The sequence below is a fragment of the Euprymna scolopes genome, chromosome 45 (genome assembly GCF_053919585.1).
Source record: "Euprymna scolopes isolate OS-2025 chromosome 45, ASM5391958v1, whole genome shotgun sequence".
In the NCBI taxonomy this organism is placed as follows: domain Eukaryota; kingdom Metazoa; phylum Mollusca; class Cephalopoda; order Sepiida; family Sepiolidae; genus Euprymna; species Euprymna scolopes.
In genome coordinates, this window is record NC_136526.1 from 2,228,736 (window position 1) to 2,248,612 (window position 19,877).

The 19,877-nt window shown below is 34.0% G+C and overlaps 1 protein-coding gene across 1 annotated transcript; it reads right to left on the reverse strand.

The window, feature by feature from the left end:
* Positions 1-1,658: 1,658 nt before the first annotated feature.
* On the reverse strand, positions 1,659-15,297 carry LOC145269127 (uncharacterized). Its single transcript, XM_080124727.1, has 2 exons — positions 13,025-15,297; positions 1,659-6,790 (listed from the first exon to the last, which is right to left on the reverse strand). Exon 1 carries the CDS (start codon positions 14,798-14,800, stop codon positions 13,538-13,540), a length of 1,263 nt encoding a protein of 420 aa, XP_079980853.1. The 5' UTR covers positions 14,801-15,297; the 3' UTR covers positions 1,659-6,790; positions 13,025-13,537.
* Positions 15,298-19,877: the final 4,580 nt, after the last annotated feature.

Sequence of the window (19,877 nt, forward strand, 5' to 3'; positions counted from 1 at the left end):
GCAGATAGTAGGATGGAAATGCAATAAGAAACCGCAAAAAACAAAGGATTCGATTCGCAAGGTCATATTATTTATGTTGGAATGACAACCAGAGAAAAATATAAGTTTTAATCATGAATAACAAATGTAATTTTGAAAGGTTTTATTTATCATGTCTAGGACAATATTGGGTAGCCCTGCTACTCTATGTAAAGTAAACAAAACACAGGAAAAGCAAACGCCGATGTTTCGCATATGTCAGTCGGACTCTGGATGTGTCTTTCTGCATGCAATGGTTTACATCTATGTCCTGTCGAGGCTAGGTTCGTCTGTTGCCGTCAGTCTAGGCACTGATAAAGAGTTGGAGAATTTATTAATAGTGTTTTTGGCTAAACGAGTGGTTTTTTTTTTTGGTTTTTTTTGTGAAAGTTTGGCAAGGAGTCGAACACTTGCCATGAAAATAACGATAGAGCAGAGACAGGCTCTCAACGTCTTTTTTTTTTTTTTTTAATACAAAAGAGTGAATCACCACTTATCAAGGCCAGGAGGTCACTCGAGGATAAGGGTTAGTGAGTTTATGGTAGCCAATGGGAAAATATTGTAGTAATCGTTAGTAGTGGAAATTTGATAAATTGGATTACTTAAGGCGAATGGCTCATCAAGAACTTGTTCTCATTGGACTTGAAGACAACCATAGTGTAGTCAGTTAGAAAGCAGACAAGTTCCACAGGTGTACAATTCTAAGAAAGAAGCTTCGTTCGTGTAATCTATGTTTAGGTTTAGGCACAGATAAAGAGTGGGGGAATTTATTAATAGTGTTTTTGGCTAGATGAGTGTTTTTTTGTGAAAGTTTGGCAAGGGGGAAACCATAGATTGGAGCTCAGTCGAACACTTGCCATGAAAATAACAATAGAGCAGAGACTGGCTCGCAATGTCCTTTTTTTATGCAAAGGAGTCACCACTTACCAAGGCCCCGAGGCCACTCGAGATAAGGGTTAACGAGTGTATGGTGGTCAATGGGAAAACCATATCATAGTAATCGGTAAATTGGATTACTTAAGATGACCATATTGTAGTTAGTTGGAAAGCAGGAAAACGGAACAGAGTTCCACAGTCGTGCAGTTCTAAGAAAGAAGCTTTGTTCATGGAATCTACGTTTAGGTTTAAGCACAGATTTGTGAGAAAAAAAGATTGCAGGGAAGAGAAAAGGTTTAATGTTAAGTACGTTGTCTAATTGAAAAAGAACCCCTAATATTCCATGATAAAAACCTACAGTCGTCCGACATTAGATATATCTTAACTAAAATTCGATACCTTAACAATCGCACACAGCGACTAAAATTACTAGAAGCCATACTTATCAAAAAACTATGTCCCTTTTTAAACTGGATCTCATTTAACACCGAAACAAATACACTAACCATATTTAATGACTAACATGAAACTAAATTAATAAACTATAAAATAGGAAAATCGAAACTAAAAATGAAATAAGAATAATCCCCCGCCCCCAAACCTCCTGCACCCACCTTTTATAAGCAATTAAAAAAAAAAAAAAATTATAAATACCCCAAGCCTCAAAGGAAAAGAAAACAACAACAATTGCTCCTGACAACAATCGGATGTCTGATAGAAAGCACTTGAGAAAAGTATGCCCTTTCTTGACTTTTCATGTTAAATTCTTTCCTTTCTTTTTTTTTTCTTCCAATTTTTAACGTCTGCTCTTTCGGATGAGACTCTACAATGACGAATTCCTCGCCCAATCAAAAAAAAAAAAATGTGATAACCTAAAATGAGGCTGGACGGACCAAAAAAACATTGGACAAGATGATAGCCATCTTGTTTGAAATTTAAAAGTGGTAAAAAGATTTAAAACTATTTAAAAACACTAAAAAAAAAAAAAAAATGATGCATTTAGGTTTGCAAAGTAATTTTTATTGGCTTTGGTAACATTTATTTGTTGTATATTTGATTTTTTTTTGTCACTTTTGTGAATTGTTGTGGATTGTAAAACAAACCCCAAATTTTGTTTTGGAAACATTGAATTTTGTCTGGAGAAGTGCTTGAAAAATGTTGAAAAGTCCTTGAAAATGGACATTGAAAACTTGTACAAACCCTGCTTCAACAAAATCTATTTTTCGAAAAAAAAAAAAAAAAAAAAAAAAAAAAAACTTGAAATGTTTCAGAACGTTCAAAGTTCGAGGCAATAAAAAATTGGTAGAAAATAAGATTTTAATGCATTTGGTATAAGTTATTTGTTTTATATTTATTTTTAATTCAATTTCTCGGCTAAAAGACTAGGTTAGACGTGTTACCATCCATAGTTAAATTAATTCACCTGAAACAAAAATACTTCACAAGCATAAATTATGCATAATAACTAGTACTGTGACAACAGCATATTCTTTTCATTGCTTTGACTCTCCAGTGTGTATCCGTTGATATCTTATACGCTTTTCTATAGAGTTATGTGGTTCTGTTACAGAGAGAGAGAGAGAGAGAGAGGTGAGTAAACGTGGAGGTAGACACGTTTACAAGAACCGAAGGTCAGCTGACCAGATTACGTATATGTGACGTGGTCAGGTTGGCTAGATCTGTGAGATTTGATTTGGGCTTTGAAGAAGACGGACGGTTTTCCGTTGTCTCCCCCTCTTAACTGGGGAGGGGGGAGACGAACGCTGACGTGTGTGAAGAAGAACCCACACAAGCCGATTTCACTTCCACCTCCTGCAGGACCTCTGGGGAAAGTGAAATAAAAACTATAAAACCCATTCATCGTCTTGGAGTGATAAATCTTCGTCAAACAGGTATCAAGTCTCCCTCCAGGATGAGAAATTTCCAGATGGTCCAACATCGAAGAAGCAGAGGTAGGTTCTGAAAATACATGTCACACACACGATTTCCTTTATGATAATGAAACACACAACCATTTATATTAGAGACGATCATACGCACACGGAATCTTTTGATGTTATACAGTGTATACACCCAAACGTAAATGGTGCCTCCCTATGTAACAGTTCTCAGTTAATTAACTGTGTTGGATATATACTCGAGAGTCAAAACAATGAACAAAATATACTGTTGTCACAGCCCCAATCATGACTAACTAGACGGAACCCAAGTACAATTAAAGACATGTATTAACACATTGACAAATGTAATACGGACACAACATAAGACAACATAAAAAAGCAATAAAAATGTTCATAAGTTTTTTTTTTCTATCTATATAATTTAAGAGAATACTTTATTAATTACTTCAGCCACAATTTTACGGCATATCAACCCTTTCTTTTTTCTGAATCCACAATTTTATATCATATTAACCCTTTATATATTATTCCTTAATTGGAATTCATTTTTGAGATGAGCCTTATATATATTAATTTATTTTTATTTCGGACTATTATTCTCATCTTTATTAGTTGTTGTTTCACGACGTTTCGGCCAACTATTTCTCTGGCCTTCATGCAAAGAAGTCCTTTTATAAATGTTCCAGCAGCCTTGGCAACAGATTTGATGTACGTGTTCCATTTAAGATCAGGAGTAATAGTCAAGCCCAGCAGCTTGTCAAAACTTGAGGCCTCCTGAAGACGAGAGCCATTCATTTCAATTGATGCCAGATGTGGATTAGAACGTTGATGATGTAAAGAGAGAAGCTTGGTTTTAGATGCATTAAAAGTAACCAGCCACTCCTTTCACCATTGTACTATGTGCTCAAGATGTAGTTAAATATTGTGTTTATGTGTATTGTATGACCAGACAACGCCGGACGTCCAACTTGTTATATATACACTTGTGCCCGATATTATTCATACCCCTCGGATCTTTGAGATTTCTATAAGATTATTGCTCAAACCAGAAGGTAGACAATATTAAAGGGATTTCAAACAATAAATCAAGCATAAGCATTTAATTTAAACTCAACAAATAAATAAATTATGCAAGTTTGAAACATTATACAAAGAAAAACAATAATGGCACTAGTTCAAAATTATTCATACCTCTCTTACTAATAGTCAATAGCATGCCCTTTATTCTTAATAACTGCCTGTAACCGTTTTGGATATTTATCAACAAGGTTTTTACAAGCATCAACACTGATTTTTGACCATTCTTCAATGCAGTAGTTCTCCAAATCCCTCAAATTTCTAGGTTTCCGCTTTTTAACCTCAGTTTTCAATATGTGCCAGAGGTTTTCGATAGGGTTCAGGTCGGGACTCTGGCTAGGCCATTCCAAAACATTAATTTGATTATCCTCAAACCATTTCTTGACTATTTTGGCAGTGTGTTTTGGATCATTATCCTGTTGAAGGACCCAGTTTGGTCCTAAATGGAGCTTCTCCGCATCCTGTCTAATGTTTTTCTGGAGTATCTCCAAATATTGCTCCTTCTTCATGGTTCCATCTATCTTGACCAAACTACCTGGACCACTAGCCGAAAAGGAGCCCCAAAACATTAGGCTACCACCACCATGTTTCACCGTGGGTATGGTGTTCTTCGGGTTGTAAGCTTCTCCTTTCTTCCTCCAAACGTAAGAAGCATCCATATGGCCAAACAATTCAATTTTTGTTTCGTGAGTCCACAAAATACTTGAGAAAACGGACTCTGGAGAATTCACATGGTTCCTAGTAAACTTTAGACGTGCTGCAAGGTGTTTTCCGGTGTGCAATGGAGTCCTTCTTGGTCTTCTTCCTTTCAGACCATTTTCATGCAGAGTCCTTTGCAATGTTTGCCTTGATATTTTTATGCCAGAAGACTCCAGATTTTCTAAAATGTCCTTAGTAGTGGTGGTTGGATTTGCATTAACACTTCTTACAATATTCCTGGTGGCTCTAGCAGACAGTTTCCTTTTCCTTCCTCTACCAATCAAGTTGTTTGTTGTGTGGTGGCTCTGGAATTTTTGATGATGCTCTGTACTGTTGCTGTAGGGACCTCAAATTTCTTGGAAATTGACTTTTAACCTAAACCATCCTTATGTGAATTCACAATTCTAGTCCTAAGATCATTACTAAGCTCTTTTTTCTTCCCCATTCTAATAATTTTTATTCTTTTATTGGTTTTCAGTTGATATCATTTTAATTTCTGAAAAATGCAAAAAACGAAATGAAATTAATCAAAGGTTGTATAAAAGCATTCAAAATAAGAATCAAACAGGAAACAGTCAGAAACTCGATTAATACTGAAAATATAAGGGGGTATGATTATTTTTGAACATTGCAGATTTTATAAATAGCTGTATATTTCTTTTATTACAAGTATCCCGAGATTTTAAGATGACGAAAATGATCAGAAGAGGTTTATTAAGAATATGTATCAATATGGACGTAAACAATAAATTCTAACAAAGTTACACCTAATAAACTCAATTTTCAAGGGGGGGGGGTATGAATAATATCGGGCACAACTGTATGTATATCAGGGTGTGTGTGTTCTTAGATATGTTTGTACAGAAATTCATTTTTGAGATGAGCATTATATATATTAATTTATTTTTATTTCGGACTATTATTCTCATCTTTATTAGTTGTTGTTTTTCATCTTTTATTGGTTTGTTTATTCACAACGTTATTGCGGACTATTAGTCTCATCTTTATTGGTTGTTGTTTTCATCTTTATTGGTTGTTGTTTTCATCTTTATTGGTTGTTGTTTTCATCTTTATTGGTTGTTGTTTTCATCTTTATTAGTTGTTGTTTTCATCTTTATTGGTTGTTGTTTTCATCTTTATTGGTTGTTGTTTTCATCTTTATTGGTTGTTGTTTTCATCTTTATTGGTTGTTGTTTTCATCTTTATTGGTTGTTGTTTTCATCTTTATTGGTTGTTGTTTTCATCTTTATTGGTTGTTGTTTTCATCTTTATTAGTTGTTGTTTTCATCTTTATTAGTTGTTGTTTTCATCTTTATTGGTTGTTGTTTTCATCTTTATTAGTTGTTGTTTTCATCTTTATTGGTTGTTGTTTTCATCTTTATTAGTTGTTGTTTTCATCTTTATTAGTTGTTGTTTTCATCTTTATTGGTTGTTGTTTTCATCTTTATTGGTTGTTGTTTTCATCTTTATTGGTTGTTGTTTTCATCTTTATTAGTTGTTGTTTTCATCTTTATTGGTTGTTGTTTTCATCTTTATTGGTTGTTGTTTTCATCTTTATTGGTTGTTGTTTTCATCTTTATTGGTTGTTGTTTTCATCTTTATTGGTTGTTGTTTTCATCTTTATTGGTTGTTGTTTTCATCTTTATTGGTTGTTGTTTTCATCTTTATTAGTTGTTGTTTTCATCTTTATTGGTTGTTGTTTTCATCTTTATTGGTTGTTGTTTTTCATCTTTTATTGGTTTGTTTATTCACAACGTTATTGCGGACTATTAGTCTCATCTTTATTGGTTGTTGTTTTCATCTTTATTGGTTGTTGTTTTCATCTTTATTGGTTGTTGTTTTCATCTTTATTGGTTGTTGTTTTCATCTTTATTGGTTGTTGTTTTCATCTTTATTAGTTGTTGTTTTTCATCTTTTATTGGTTTGTTTATTCACAACGTTATTGCGGACTATTAGTCTCATCTTTATTGGTTGTTGTTTTCATCTTTATTGGTTGTTGTTTTCATCTTTATTGGTTGTTGTTTCACGACGTTTCGGCCAACTATTCCTCTGGCCTTCGTCAGGTGGTAACCGCGACGGATAGGAACTTCAAATCTCCTAACTGCATTCTCAGCAATCACTGCCATCCGTAGTTGTTGTCGTCTCACCACGTTTTGGCCAAGTAAACCTCTGGCACGCTTTGGGTGGGATTGAAACCGCTATCTTCAGACAATGTCCATCTGGAATAAACCAATAAAGATGAAAACAACTAATAAAGATGAGACTAATAGTCCGAAATAAAATAATAAATTAATATATATAATGCTCATCTCAAAAATTAATTCCAATTAAGGAATAATATATATACCAAACGGAACGGACCCGACTATGGAAGATCAGATAATAAATAAACATGGATTTATAAGACCAAAGAATCCAACCATGATCGCTCTTCGGGGCCCGTGGCGCAGTTGATAGAGACGTTGAATCTCTACGGTTCCAGATGGACATTGTCTGAAGATAGCGGTTTCAATCCTACCCAAAGCCAGCCAGATGTTTACTTGGCCAAAACGTGGTGAGACGAGAACAACTATGGATAGCAGTGATTTCTGAGAATGCAGTTAGGAGATTCAAAGTTCCTATCCGTCGCGGTTACCACCTGACGAAGGCCAGAGGAATAGTTGGCCGAAACGTTGTGAATAAACAAAACCAATAAAAGATAAAAAAACAACAACTAATTAAGATGAGAATAAATGTCCGAAATAAAAATAAATTAATATATTAACCCTTTGTTGGACTTATTGCCATCGCATAATTAAATTAAATAGCAATGGCCAAGAACACATTGCCTGAAAGTACTTCTTTTAAACTCCTTGGCCTAATGTTTATAGGGAATATGAACTGGAATAGATACATTGAGAGCATTGCCAAGGCTGCTGCAAAGAAAGTGGGTTCTCTCTACCGTGCTAGAAAATTACTTACGTCTGAAAGTATCCTGTACCTCTATAAGGCCACCATTCGCCCATGTATGGAGTATTGTTGTCACATTTGGGCTGGTGCTTCTGCTGGTTGTCTCTCACTTCTGGACAGGATTCAAAAGAGTCGCCAACCTGATAGGTATATGTTGATCAATGGTCTATCATCTAGGCTTCAGCCTCTGTCCCATCGACAAGATGTTGTATCCCTCTGCCTGTTCTACAAATACTTTAATGGTGAAGAATGCTCTGATGAACTGAAAACACTTGTACCCCCTCGATGTGACTACCCCCAACAAGCAACTAACTCCCACCCCTTCACAGTAGAGATCCCTAGATGTAAGAAACCCTTTTACTCCAATAGTTTCTTCCCCAGAACTGCAAGTCTTTGGAACTCCCTTCCAGGATACTGCTTTCCCAACTGTACTGATATGCAGAAGTTCAAGTGTAATGTGAACAAATATCTTGCTACTCATCTCCCTTCGTAATGCCCCGCAAATTATGTCCCCGATTTGTAGCCCCCTACTTCAAAGTGGCACTGTGCCTTGTTTGGGGTGAAAATTGAATAAACAAATAAATAAAAAAATTAATCTGAAATGGAAAATGCTTAACATGCATAAATTACATATAATGACGGGCTCAACTCTTTTCCTGATCTACATTAATGATCTTCCAAATCACATCCTTACATCATTTGTAGACATTTATGCTGACGACACTACCATTTATGGTAGCACATCTAAGACAGTAAACGACCAAGTTCTCTCCGATTCTCTCTCCTCTGATCTTAAGCATGTAGTACAATGGGGAAAGGAGTGGCTGGTTACTTTTAATGCATCTAAAACCAAGCTTCTCTCTTTACATCATCAACATTCTGATCCCCATCTGGCATCAATTGAAATGAATGGCTCTCGTCTTCAGGAGGCCTCAAGTTTTGACAAGCTTCTGGGCTTGACTATTACTCCTGATCTTAAATGGAACACGTACATCAAATCTGTTGCCAAGGCTGCTGGAAAAATGGTGGGATCTTTCTATCGATCCGGTAAATATCTCACTGCTGATGCAATTCTCTATCTATATAAGAGCCAGGTATGTCCAAGGATGGAATACTGTTGCCACATCTGGACAGGAGCTGCTAGAAAGGACTTGGCCTGCCTTGATAGAGTTCAAAATAGACTTCGTAGCCTCGTAGGAGATGTCCTTTTCTCTTCCCTGCAACCTCTTTCTCACAGAAGAGATGTTGCAAGCTTGTCTCTGATGTATCGTTACTTTCATGGAAAGTGTTTGACTGAACTTAAGTCTATGGTCCCCTCTCGCCAAACTTTCACAAGAAACACTCGTCTAGCTAAAAACACTATCAATAATTCCCCCCACTCTTTATCTGTGCCTAAACCTAAACGTAGATTCCATGAACAAAGCTTCTTTCTTAGAACTGCACGCCTGTGGAATTGTCTTCCGTTTTCCTGCTTTCCGGCTGATTACAATATGGTTGTGTTCAAGTCTAACGTAAACAAGTTCTTGATGAGCCGTTCCATATAAGTTATCAAATTTACCGAATTTTCATTACTAATGATTACTATAATGTCCAATTTCTACTGTACACTCTTTAACCCTTATCCTTGAGTGGCCTTTTGGCCTTGATAAAGTGGTGATTCCTGTGTAAAAAAAAAAAATGACTAACTAGACGGAACCCAAATACAAATATAAACATTTATTAACACATTGACAAATGCAATACGGACAAGTAACACAACAAAGCAATACAAATGTTTAGAACTCGCCCACTATGTGGAGAACCTCCATCATCGATAGGATGGCTATTGCAAGGTTTGTATCTACCATGGAGGATTAGTGTGTTCTACCCTGGGAGATTGCATGCTTTCTCTCGCATGGGTTTTGACCCATCGCACAGAAAGATATATGAACTCTCATCCTTGACGTTATTCTCTCCGTTGCCTACGCACAGTTCAAACATTTCAAAATATGCGCGTGCCTCTTTACAAACAGACTTCTTTCTCCAAATTTACAACATGGCAAGAAAGAAGAAAAGAAAAAAAAAAAGAAACAAAACAACATGCTGAAGATGGAGTATATCTCTGAAATATATTTGTGATAAATTTCAAACAAGTAAAATATTTGTTTATTTTTCTAATATTACGTTGTGATTTGGCTTTCAAGCGCACTTGATGCGTATTTTATTTTATTCAAATTAAATCAACATTTCTATATGAACTCTCATCCTTGATGTTTTTTTTTTTTTACATAGGCATCACCACATTATCAAGGCCAAGAGGCCACTCAAGGATAAGGGTTAAAGAGTGTACAGTAGAAATTGGTCAATATAGTAATCATTAGTAATGAAAATTTGGTAAATTTGATGACTTATATGGAACGGCTCATCAAGAACTTGTTTACGTTAGACTTGAACACAACCATATTGTAGTCAGCCGGAAAGTAGGAAAACGGAAGACAATTTCACAGGCGTGCAGTTCTAAGAAAGAAGCTTTGTTCATGGAATCTACGTTTAGGTTTAGGCACAGATAAAGAGTGGGGGCAATTATTGATAGTGTTTACAGCTAGACGAGTGTTTCTTGTGAAAGTTTGGCGAGGGGGGACCATAGATTGAAGCTCAGTTGAACACTTTCCATGAAAATAACGATACATCAGAGACAAACTCGCAACATCTCTTCTGTGAGAAAGAGGTTGCAGGGAAGAGAAAAGGACATCTCCTACGAGGCTACGAAGTCTATTTTGAACTCTATCAAGGCAGGCCAAGTCCTTTCTAGCAGCTCCTGCCCAGATGTGGCAACAGTATTCCATCCTTGGACGTACCTGGCTCTTATATAGATAGAGAATAGCATCAGCAGTGAGATATCTACTGGATCGATAGAAAGATCCCACCATTTTTCCAGCAGCCTTGGCAACAGATTTGATGTACGTGTTCCATTTAAGATCAGGAGTAATAGTCAAGCCCAGCAGCTTGTCAAAACTTGAGGCCTCCTGAAGACGAGAGCCATTCATTTCAATTGATGCCAGATGTGGATTAGAACGTTGATGATGTAAAGAGAGAAGCTTGGTTTTAGATGCATTAAAAGTAACCAGCCACTCCTTTCACCATTGTACTATGTGCTCAAGATGTAGTTAAATATTGTGTTTATGTGTATTGTATGACCAGACAACGCCGGACGTCCAACTTGTTATATATATGTATATCAGGGTGTGTGTGTTCTTAGATATGTTTGTACAGAAATTCATCCAAGTATCGAAAATAAAAAAAATGCGCTTTTAAAAATAGTTTTTCTATCTCATAGATAAAAAAGAATAATTTTTACAGGGGGAATATTTTATTGGAACGACCAAATGGCAAATGATTTCTTCTTAACAAAAAAAAAAAACAGATTTATTATCTTATTAGCTTAGTAGTAGATAATTCGACAACTGATTGAACGATTCCCTGGTCAAGCCTGGGTATACCTCACCATTTTATTTTAATTTTTTCTTATTAATGAGTTCAATTCACGAAAAAAAAAAAAAAAAAAAAAAAAAGAGGTGCCATTTAAAATCGCTGCAAATCATTTCTTTGTTTGCATATTTTAAAACTAAACATGAATAAGAAGTGACTTTTCCAGGGCATTCATTGTCAAGCACAATTATCAACTGACGTGATATTGTACATAAACATAGATGGAAATTTGATGAATGACATTATTCAATGATAATGTCGTTCATCATATGCCGTCTGTGTTTGTTTACATATGATGTCAGCTGATATTTGGGCTTGACGATGAATGCCCTGGAAATGTTTATGTTTTAAAATTTTTTTTTTTATTTTTGCGAATTAGTCCACCGGGCAAATTATTCCTCATAATATATAATAATCAATAGAGGATTGATTATACACAATCTGCATAAATTAAAATATCATGTTTAAGCGTATGGTACGACGACCGGGAAACACCAGACGTCCAACTAGTTATATATATAGATATATATATTAGGGTAAAAATACAAACGTTTTTGGTCCTCTGGTACCAAATTGTGTTTACTAGGCCTTTGGTATAAGCAGCTTAATTGCCGTACATTTTTATAAGAATTATTATTATAAACAGACACCAGTGTTTCATGTTTTTGCAATCTACAGTGTAGGAAATAATAAATTAAGGCTTGTCGTAGGGTACAAACAAAGTTGTAAACTTACCTTTGACTCTGCAGCCATATATATATATATATATATATATATATATATATATATATATATATAGTAGCAAAAGTACCCGTTAAAGAGATAGCTTCGAATTTGGGGGTATCAAAACCAAAGCAAAATATGATGAAAATAAAAATAAAATAGATAGACCTCATAATTTATTATACCATACCTGTTCACACTGAAACACTTATCACAATATTCTGTGGATCTATATTAAAAAACCTTGTTAAACTTTGTGACATATTTCCATTCTATGGAGGTCAGGTACGAACGAACACCCCATAATTTTATTATACCATATTTCTTCAAACTGAAACATAATTATCAAAGTATACTTACGCAGATAGATATGAAAAGTCTTTATTAAAGTTTGTGCCTATTTCCATTCTATGGAGGCCAGGCGCGAACGCAGACCCCACAATTTTATTATACCATCCCTATTTAAGTTAAAACATACTTATGAAAGTATTATTATGTACATCTATATCAAAAACACTGGTGAACGTTTTTTTTTTTTAATTTTTAAATTTTTTATTTCCATACTTTGCGGACCAGGTGCGTACGCAGACCCCACAATTTTAATGAATCATCATTATGCCAGATCAAACATACTCATTCCTGTGCCTCGATACATCTTCTATCATTATATGTAATCAGTTTTTGAAAATAGTCAACCATATAGGAGCTTATTCGTGACCAGACACACACACAGACGTTCAGCTTTATATTATATATATATATATATATATATATATATATATATATATAAAAATAAAAAATATAACACGGAAATTACATAATTGTTAATTAATAATTTCCGTGTTAAATTTCCGTGTTATATTTTTTATGTTATTGCTCTGTTTACCACATTGAGCTCTCATACCCGGATTTCCTCCTGGAATTATTCCATTATAACACTATATATATATATATATATATATATATATATATATATATATATATATATATAATAGATTCACTGATTGATATAATAATTAAGTAATTGATTTTGCACTACGAAACAGATACTGTCAAGAATTGTATAAGTCAACTGAATTAAAGGAATAAATTATAAGATGGTCAACATCATGAATTTTGGTAACTTTTTTCATTTATTCTATATATATATATATATATATATATATATATATATTTATTTATATGTATGTATGTATGTATGTATGTATGTCAAGGTCAGAATGCAGCATGGTACCAAATTGGTACAAACAAACAAACAAACAAAAAAATAAATAAATAAAAATCTTTTCATTTTTAACAAAAGCATTTATTACCTACTATCTCATCTCTTCTGTTTCGACATCATTTAAAAAGTCTCTCACTTCTCCGACCACAAGCTGGCCACAGCCTGCCCATTCTCGTCTCCAACTTTACACGTCCATTTTCTTTGATGTCCACTTTTTTTCTGCCCCGAGCACGTGGTGTATTTTTCTTTCTTCTTCTCACGCACACTTTCTAATTTGCATATCCGCTTTTTTTTTTTTTTTTGCAGGTACTGCTGCTGCTAATCTCTTCGCAACAAGCCAGCTATCTTTCGCTGCCGCTAATATTTCCCCACGAGCTCATATTCACTATGTTACAACAATTGGTGTCCTTGTTTGATTACACAAAACAAAACAAAAAAAAAAAATGCGTCGATCTTTTTTTTTTAACACATAAGCGTCACCACTTATGAAGGCCCAGAGGCCACTATTACATTTTCACCCCAAACAAGGCACATTGCCACTTCGATGTAGGGACCTAAGTTGCAGGGGTACTATGTAGGGAGTTTAGCAGCAAGATGTCTGTTAGTTTGAGTTATCGCCTAATTGTAAATCCTGTGTCGGCAGCATCATCATGCCGGCAAAATGTTTTTGCATATAGTTACAAGTTCGAAGACAAACTGTTGGCGTGATGCTAGCAATCGCGTTATCAATACAGCGCTCAAGACATCCCATTCGGTACTCAGTCTGAGTCATACCAGTATCAGTCGGAGGATCTTTCATCATAGGGGCATAGTTATCTGCCAGGTCGCGCTTCATAGCGGCCTTCATAACGTTCCAACATTCTTCTATGATAGGATTTAATGGTGAACTATAAGGGCTCGCACGCAATATCTCTGCCCCATAAAATTCCTCCTCCTCGACGATACTCTCAAAGTCCGCATGGACCGGCGCGTTATCGCAGACGACGACAATGTTGTCCAGAGGTTCGGTTATAGAGCGCAGCATCCGTCGTAACCAATCATGACATTCATCCTTTCTATAGCTGCCCCTCTTACGTTCCCAGTAGACGATGCCGTTCTGTGAGATTCCAGCGAGGATGTGGATATTTTTGGCCCTTGCCGCGGGGCCCTTTAACATGCAGCGGACCCCCTTGCGCGAGCGGCCTTGAGATCTGCGCAGAAACAGACTCGTATTTGTCTCATCGACGTAGATGATAGTCTTCTCGTGTTCAATCCTGTCCATTAGCGTCTCCACATACTCTTTCCATTTCTGCTCATTCGCTTCGGAGCTGACCGAGACTGGCTCTTCTGGCAGCACCCGTTTCACGGTGTACATCTGACCGTCCATGTATTTGTGTACAGTGTTGGTGCTCACGGTGATGCCCGTCTCGTTGGCGAACCGGGCGGCAATCTCCTTCAGTGTGATCACCGGGTTCTCTTGCACGTATTGTAGCATCATCTCGATGTGCGCTTGGGTGATCTTTGCGTGGCGGAAGCCGCCCCGCTTTTTGGCTGGCTCGTCTGCTCGACGTATCCATCCGTACGCAGTGGAGAAAGCGATACCGTTGGCCTCAGCAACAGCTTTCCAGTCTCCATCCTTTTCGGCTGTTTCGATGACGCGTTTTTTGGCTTCGTCAGTCGATTCGGTTTTTGTGTACTTTCCACGTCTCGTTCCGGTCTTCACACCCCTCCGCTTTAGTGAGGGTTCTTCTGGATTGTCGTTCTTTGCGTTCGTGGTACGACTACTTTTATCAAGTTTGGCTGAGGATGTTGATTTGTCATTCCCAGCTGAAGCATCATCATCAGTGCTCCCAGTATTACTTGCACTGTTTGACGCTGAAGCCATGCGTCTGGAATAGAGTTAACATCAACTCGAACTAATGAACCACTTTGGCCAGCAATATTAGTAAAATATATATATATTACATATATAAAAAATAGTTTTAAAATTCATACAAATGTTACAGTATTAAATTGACCTTCATATATTTTAAATTGTATTTTGTTTAAAATTCTGTTGTTTTTTTTTTTAAACTTGAAATTGCTCTATTTTAATTAGAGATTAATTTATTTTAACTTAGAATTGCTTTATTTTAATTTGAGATTAATTTATTTTAACTTGAAATTGGTCTATTTTAATTTGAGATTAATTTATTTTAACTTGAAATTGATCTATTTTAATTTGAGATTAATTTATTTTAACTTGAAATTGATCTATTTTGATTTGAGATTAATTTCTTTTAACTTTAAATTGCTATATTTTAATTTGATATTAACTTATTTTGAGATTAATTTTTTCATTTGAAATTCATTGTTTTATTCATTAAATTTAATTTGAGATTCATTTATTTTAATTTAAAATTTATTTATTTTAATTTTAAAATCCATCTATTTTAATTTAAGATTCATTTATTTTACTTGAAAGTTTATTTATTTAAATTTTAAAATCATTTATTTTAATTTGAAATTCTTTTATTTTAATTTGTAACACATTTATTTTAAATTAAAATCATTTATTTTAATTTGAAATTATTTTATTTTAATACGAGATTTATTTATTCTAATTTGAGATTTTTCAAACTTTAAATTGAAATTCAGCCATTTTAATTTGAATTTATTTCATTTTAATTTGAGATTTATTAGTTTTAATTTAAGATTTGTTAATTTTGATTTGAGATCTATTTTATTTTAATTTGAGATGTTTTATTAAATTAAATTAAAATTTATTTATTTTAATTTGAGATTTATTGATTTTAATTTGAGATTTATTGATTTTAATTTGAGAATAATTTTATTTTAATTTGAGATTTATTTTATTTTAATTTGAGATTTATTTTATTTTAATTTGATATTTATTTTATTTTAATTTGAGATTTATTTTATTTTAATTTGAGATTTATTTTATTTTAATTTGAGATTTATTTTATTTTAATTTGAGATTTATTTTATTTTAATTTGAGATTTATTTTATTTTAATTTGATATTTATTAATTTTAATTTGAGATTTATTTTATTTTAATTTGAGATTTATTAATTTTAATTTTAGATTTATTTTATTTTAATTTGATATTTATTAATTTTAATTTGATATTTATTTTATTTTAATTTGATATTTATTAATTTTAATTTGAGATTACCACTCATTAGTTTTATTGTTCAAAACCAAACGTTGGTTATTTTTAAATTGTTAAAAAAAAACGAACATTTAATCGTTTGTTGTGCAAATTTTTTCTTCATTTTTTTTTATATTTAATTTTTTTATGCGTTTTTTTTCTTTTTTTTTTTAAATTTAATTTTTTTTTTAAATATTTTTTTTTTGTATAAAAATTGGATTCGATTTCTTCGATCAATTCAATATTTTGAAATGTACGAAATTACGACATTATTCGATTGTTTCCGTATTTTTATGTTTTTTGTTGTTAAATTTTTTTTAACCGTCTTTTTTTGTTGTTGTTTTTTTTTTTACCGTCGTTTAAAAACGTTTTGTTGTTGTTTTCCTGTTTTTGGCGAAAAAGAATCGAATTGTTTTTGTCAGGAATTCGGGAAGAAGGAAAGCTCGTTCTTTGAAGTCTGCCATTAGAGAAATCACAAAGTGATTCGTTTTTGATTATTACGATGATGATGATGATGATGTTGTTTGATGATGATGTTGTTGTTGATGATGATGACGATGATTGATGATGATGATGATGATGATGATGATGTTGTTTGATCATGATATTGTTGTTGATGATGATGATATTGTTGTTGATGATGATGACGATGGTGATGATGATATAACCGGTGTTTTACCGGTGCTGTTTTTTTTTTTTTTGTGATTGCCGTAAACGAAAACAGAGAGAGAGAGAGAGAGAGAGAGAGAGAGAGAGAGAGAGAGAGAGAGAGAGATCACCTATATTGATCACGAGGTGCTTGTTAAGCTCTAGTCGACAAATCAATTTTTTTTTCAAGTACGAGAGTGGACTGCCCACCCCCTTAAAAAATGCGGTTTTTTTTTTGTTTTGTTTTTTACACTTTTTTTCAAACGATTTTCATAGATTACAGACTTAACACAGCAGAAAAACAGCAGAACATAAAAGCAGAAAAAATGTTGACAAAAAAATAAATAAATAAATAAATATAATCAATTTTAAGAAGGGGGTTCACTTTCTCGTTATAACGTTCTACTTTATTGCTACCTGACTTACCTTCTTTACCGACGTGTCACGTGATAAGAATTTCATAACGAGAAAGTGATCCCCCTTCTTAAAAATCATTATTTTTTTTTTTTTTTTGCTAATGTGAGTATCAAGTTTGTAATCTATGATAATCGTCGAAAAAAAAAAAAAATAATAAAATAAAAAGGTGAAAAAAAAAACACGTATTTCTCGGGGGTGAGCCCTCTCCCCTCTCGTACAGGTCCGCCTTTTAAACATCGTTTTAAGCAAAAAAAAACAAAAAAAAAAAAAAAACTACGTACTTAATTGTCATGTCGAAAATAGTAATATATTCAAAAATTACGAAAATTCATTGATGAGAACAATTGCTATTGTGTTTTTAGGTCGGTTTTTAATGTGGGGAAAATCCAGCTCCCCAAAATGGGCATTCTGGATGAGAACAAAACTAAAAGTTGCCTTTGTCATAAAGAGCCTCTCCTCCACCGACTGAGGACAGAAAAAGTGAAAGTGCAGCCTCAGAACAGATACTACACTGTGATCTGCTATTTTGTTTTTAATAAAAAAAACAACAAAATTCTACCTCTATAGGTAGACAAAAAATATTGCAGCCATGTCACAAAAATATTCCATTCGGAGTTATGTCCCTTGCATATAGCCTCTTCTATATAGTTTATTCCGGCTTCACAAAAATTACAATCAATTTTTTAACAATGGAAATTAAAATTTTACAAACAAAAACAAACCTAGACTCGATAAGAAGTTTGGGGACGGGGAGAGTGCAGGGTCTTAGGGCTACTATCAGGGACCTAAAATGCAGAATACTATGTAGGGAGTTGGGCAACAAGATGTCTGTTTACATTACACTTGAACTTCTGCATGTCAGTACAGTTGGGGAAGCAGGAAACCGGAAGAGAATTGCAAAGTCCTGCAGTTCTAGGGAAGAAAATATTAGAGTAAAAGGCTTTCTTACATCTAGGGATCTCAACTGTGTAGGGGTGGGACTTCGCTGCTTGTCGGGTTTGTCGGGAGTATTTTTGTTGAGGGGGTGCAAGGGCTTGTAGTTCGTCAGAGCATTTACCATTAAAATACTTGTAAAACAGGCAGAGGGGTGCAACATTTCATCGATTGGATAGGGGCTGAAGTTTAGATGCCATTTCAGGACCTATTAGGTTGGCGACTCTCTTTTGGACCTTGTCCAGGAGTGAGAGACTAGTAGCAGATGCACCAGCCCAAATGTGACAACAGTACTCCATACATGGGTGAATGGTGGCTTTGTAGAGGTGCAGGATACTTTCAGGCGTAAGTAACTTTCTAGCACGATAGAGAGAGCCAACCATCTTTGCAGCAGCCTTAGCAATGATCTTAATGTATCTATTCCAACTCATGTTTCCTGTGAACGTTAAGCCAAGGAGCTTGAACGAAGTGATCTCAGGTAAAGTATCTCTAGCCATAGCTATTCGTAGTTGGTAAGGTTTCATGTAATTATTAAAAGAAACGAGCCTTGTCTTGGCAGCGTTGAACGTTATCATCCATTTATGACACCCATTCCACTACAGACTGAAGATCTTCCTCTAGAGTTTCGGCCATTACCGTAGATATGTGCTCATTAGTTTTCCCCATGTGTCTGCTATGGTGTCGTCAGCAAATATACCCATCTCAGAGACAATTTTATCAGGTAAGTCATTTATGAATATCAGAAATAACAATAATAAATAACAAAGGTCCACACACACACACACATATATATATATATATATATATATATATATATATATATATATATATATTTAGTAATGTGATTGATAATTTAAAAATCAAATTATAATTAAATTAAAAATCCGTTTCATAAGAAGGAACAACAACAAAATCAATTATTTGTACGATCGTTTCGGAAAACAATGTTTTTATTGTGGTAGACATCAAGTTACGGACAATAATTATTACATATAGTTTTTTATTAAACAAGGTTTCCTCATCAGCAAATATTGTGAAGGGTTTTTACTAAATGTAAAAGACACCATAAATAAACCTAGCATTAAAAGTAAGGCAGATGTATTTATAATGATAGAAGATTTATCGAGACACAGGAATGGGTTAGGGTTAGGGTTTGATCTGGCAGAACGGTGGTTCATTAAAATTGTGGGGTCTGCGTTCTCGCCTGGTCCACAAACTTACCTTTTCTTTCATTTGTGGATATTTACCTATTGAGCTTATTATATATCTAAATTACAACGAGCACTTTTTCTTTCCCTGTATTTTAATTAAATTAGTAATTTTACGATTACATTAAAATACACTTTGCTCTTTAGACTATTGTTCTAATCTCCTTTAAATATATATATATATATATATATATATATATATATATATAAAATAAAATAAAATAAAAATTACAATTAAATTTACCAAAATGATCCAAGATGGTAAAATTCAAGTATATTATAAATATTAAAGAATTAATATTTATAAAGTTATCTCAGCCAGATGTAAAAGCTTGATAAAACGAAATAGGAGATAGAACTTATAATACGAGCAAACAGTTCATAAAACATGTTAAAAACACTTTGAAATGAGTTAAAAACATATTTAATCTGAAAAGGAAACACTTGATAAGTGGATTGTCCTTAATCTGTGGAGTTTCGAAGAAATACTTTCCTTCTCATCAGAGGGTAGGAATTAGCAAAATGCAGGATCGGATTTTGCATGCAAAAGTATTTGATGAAACAACAAGTAAGTCAAAGATCTTACTTGAAAACAAAAAAAGTG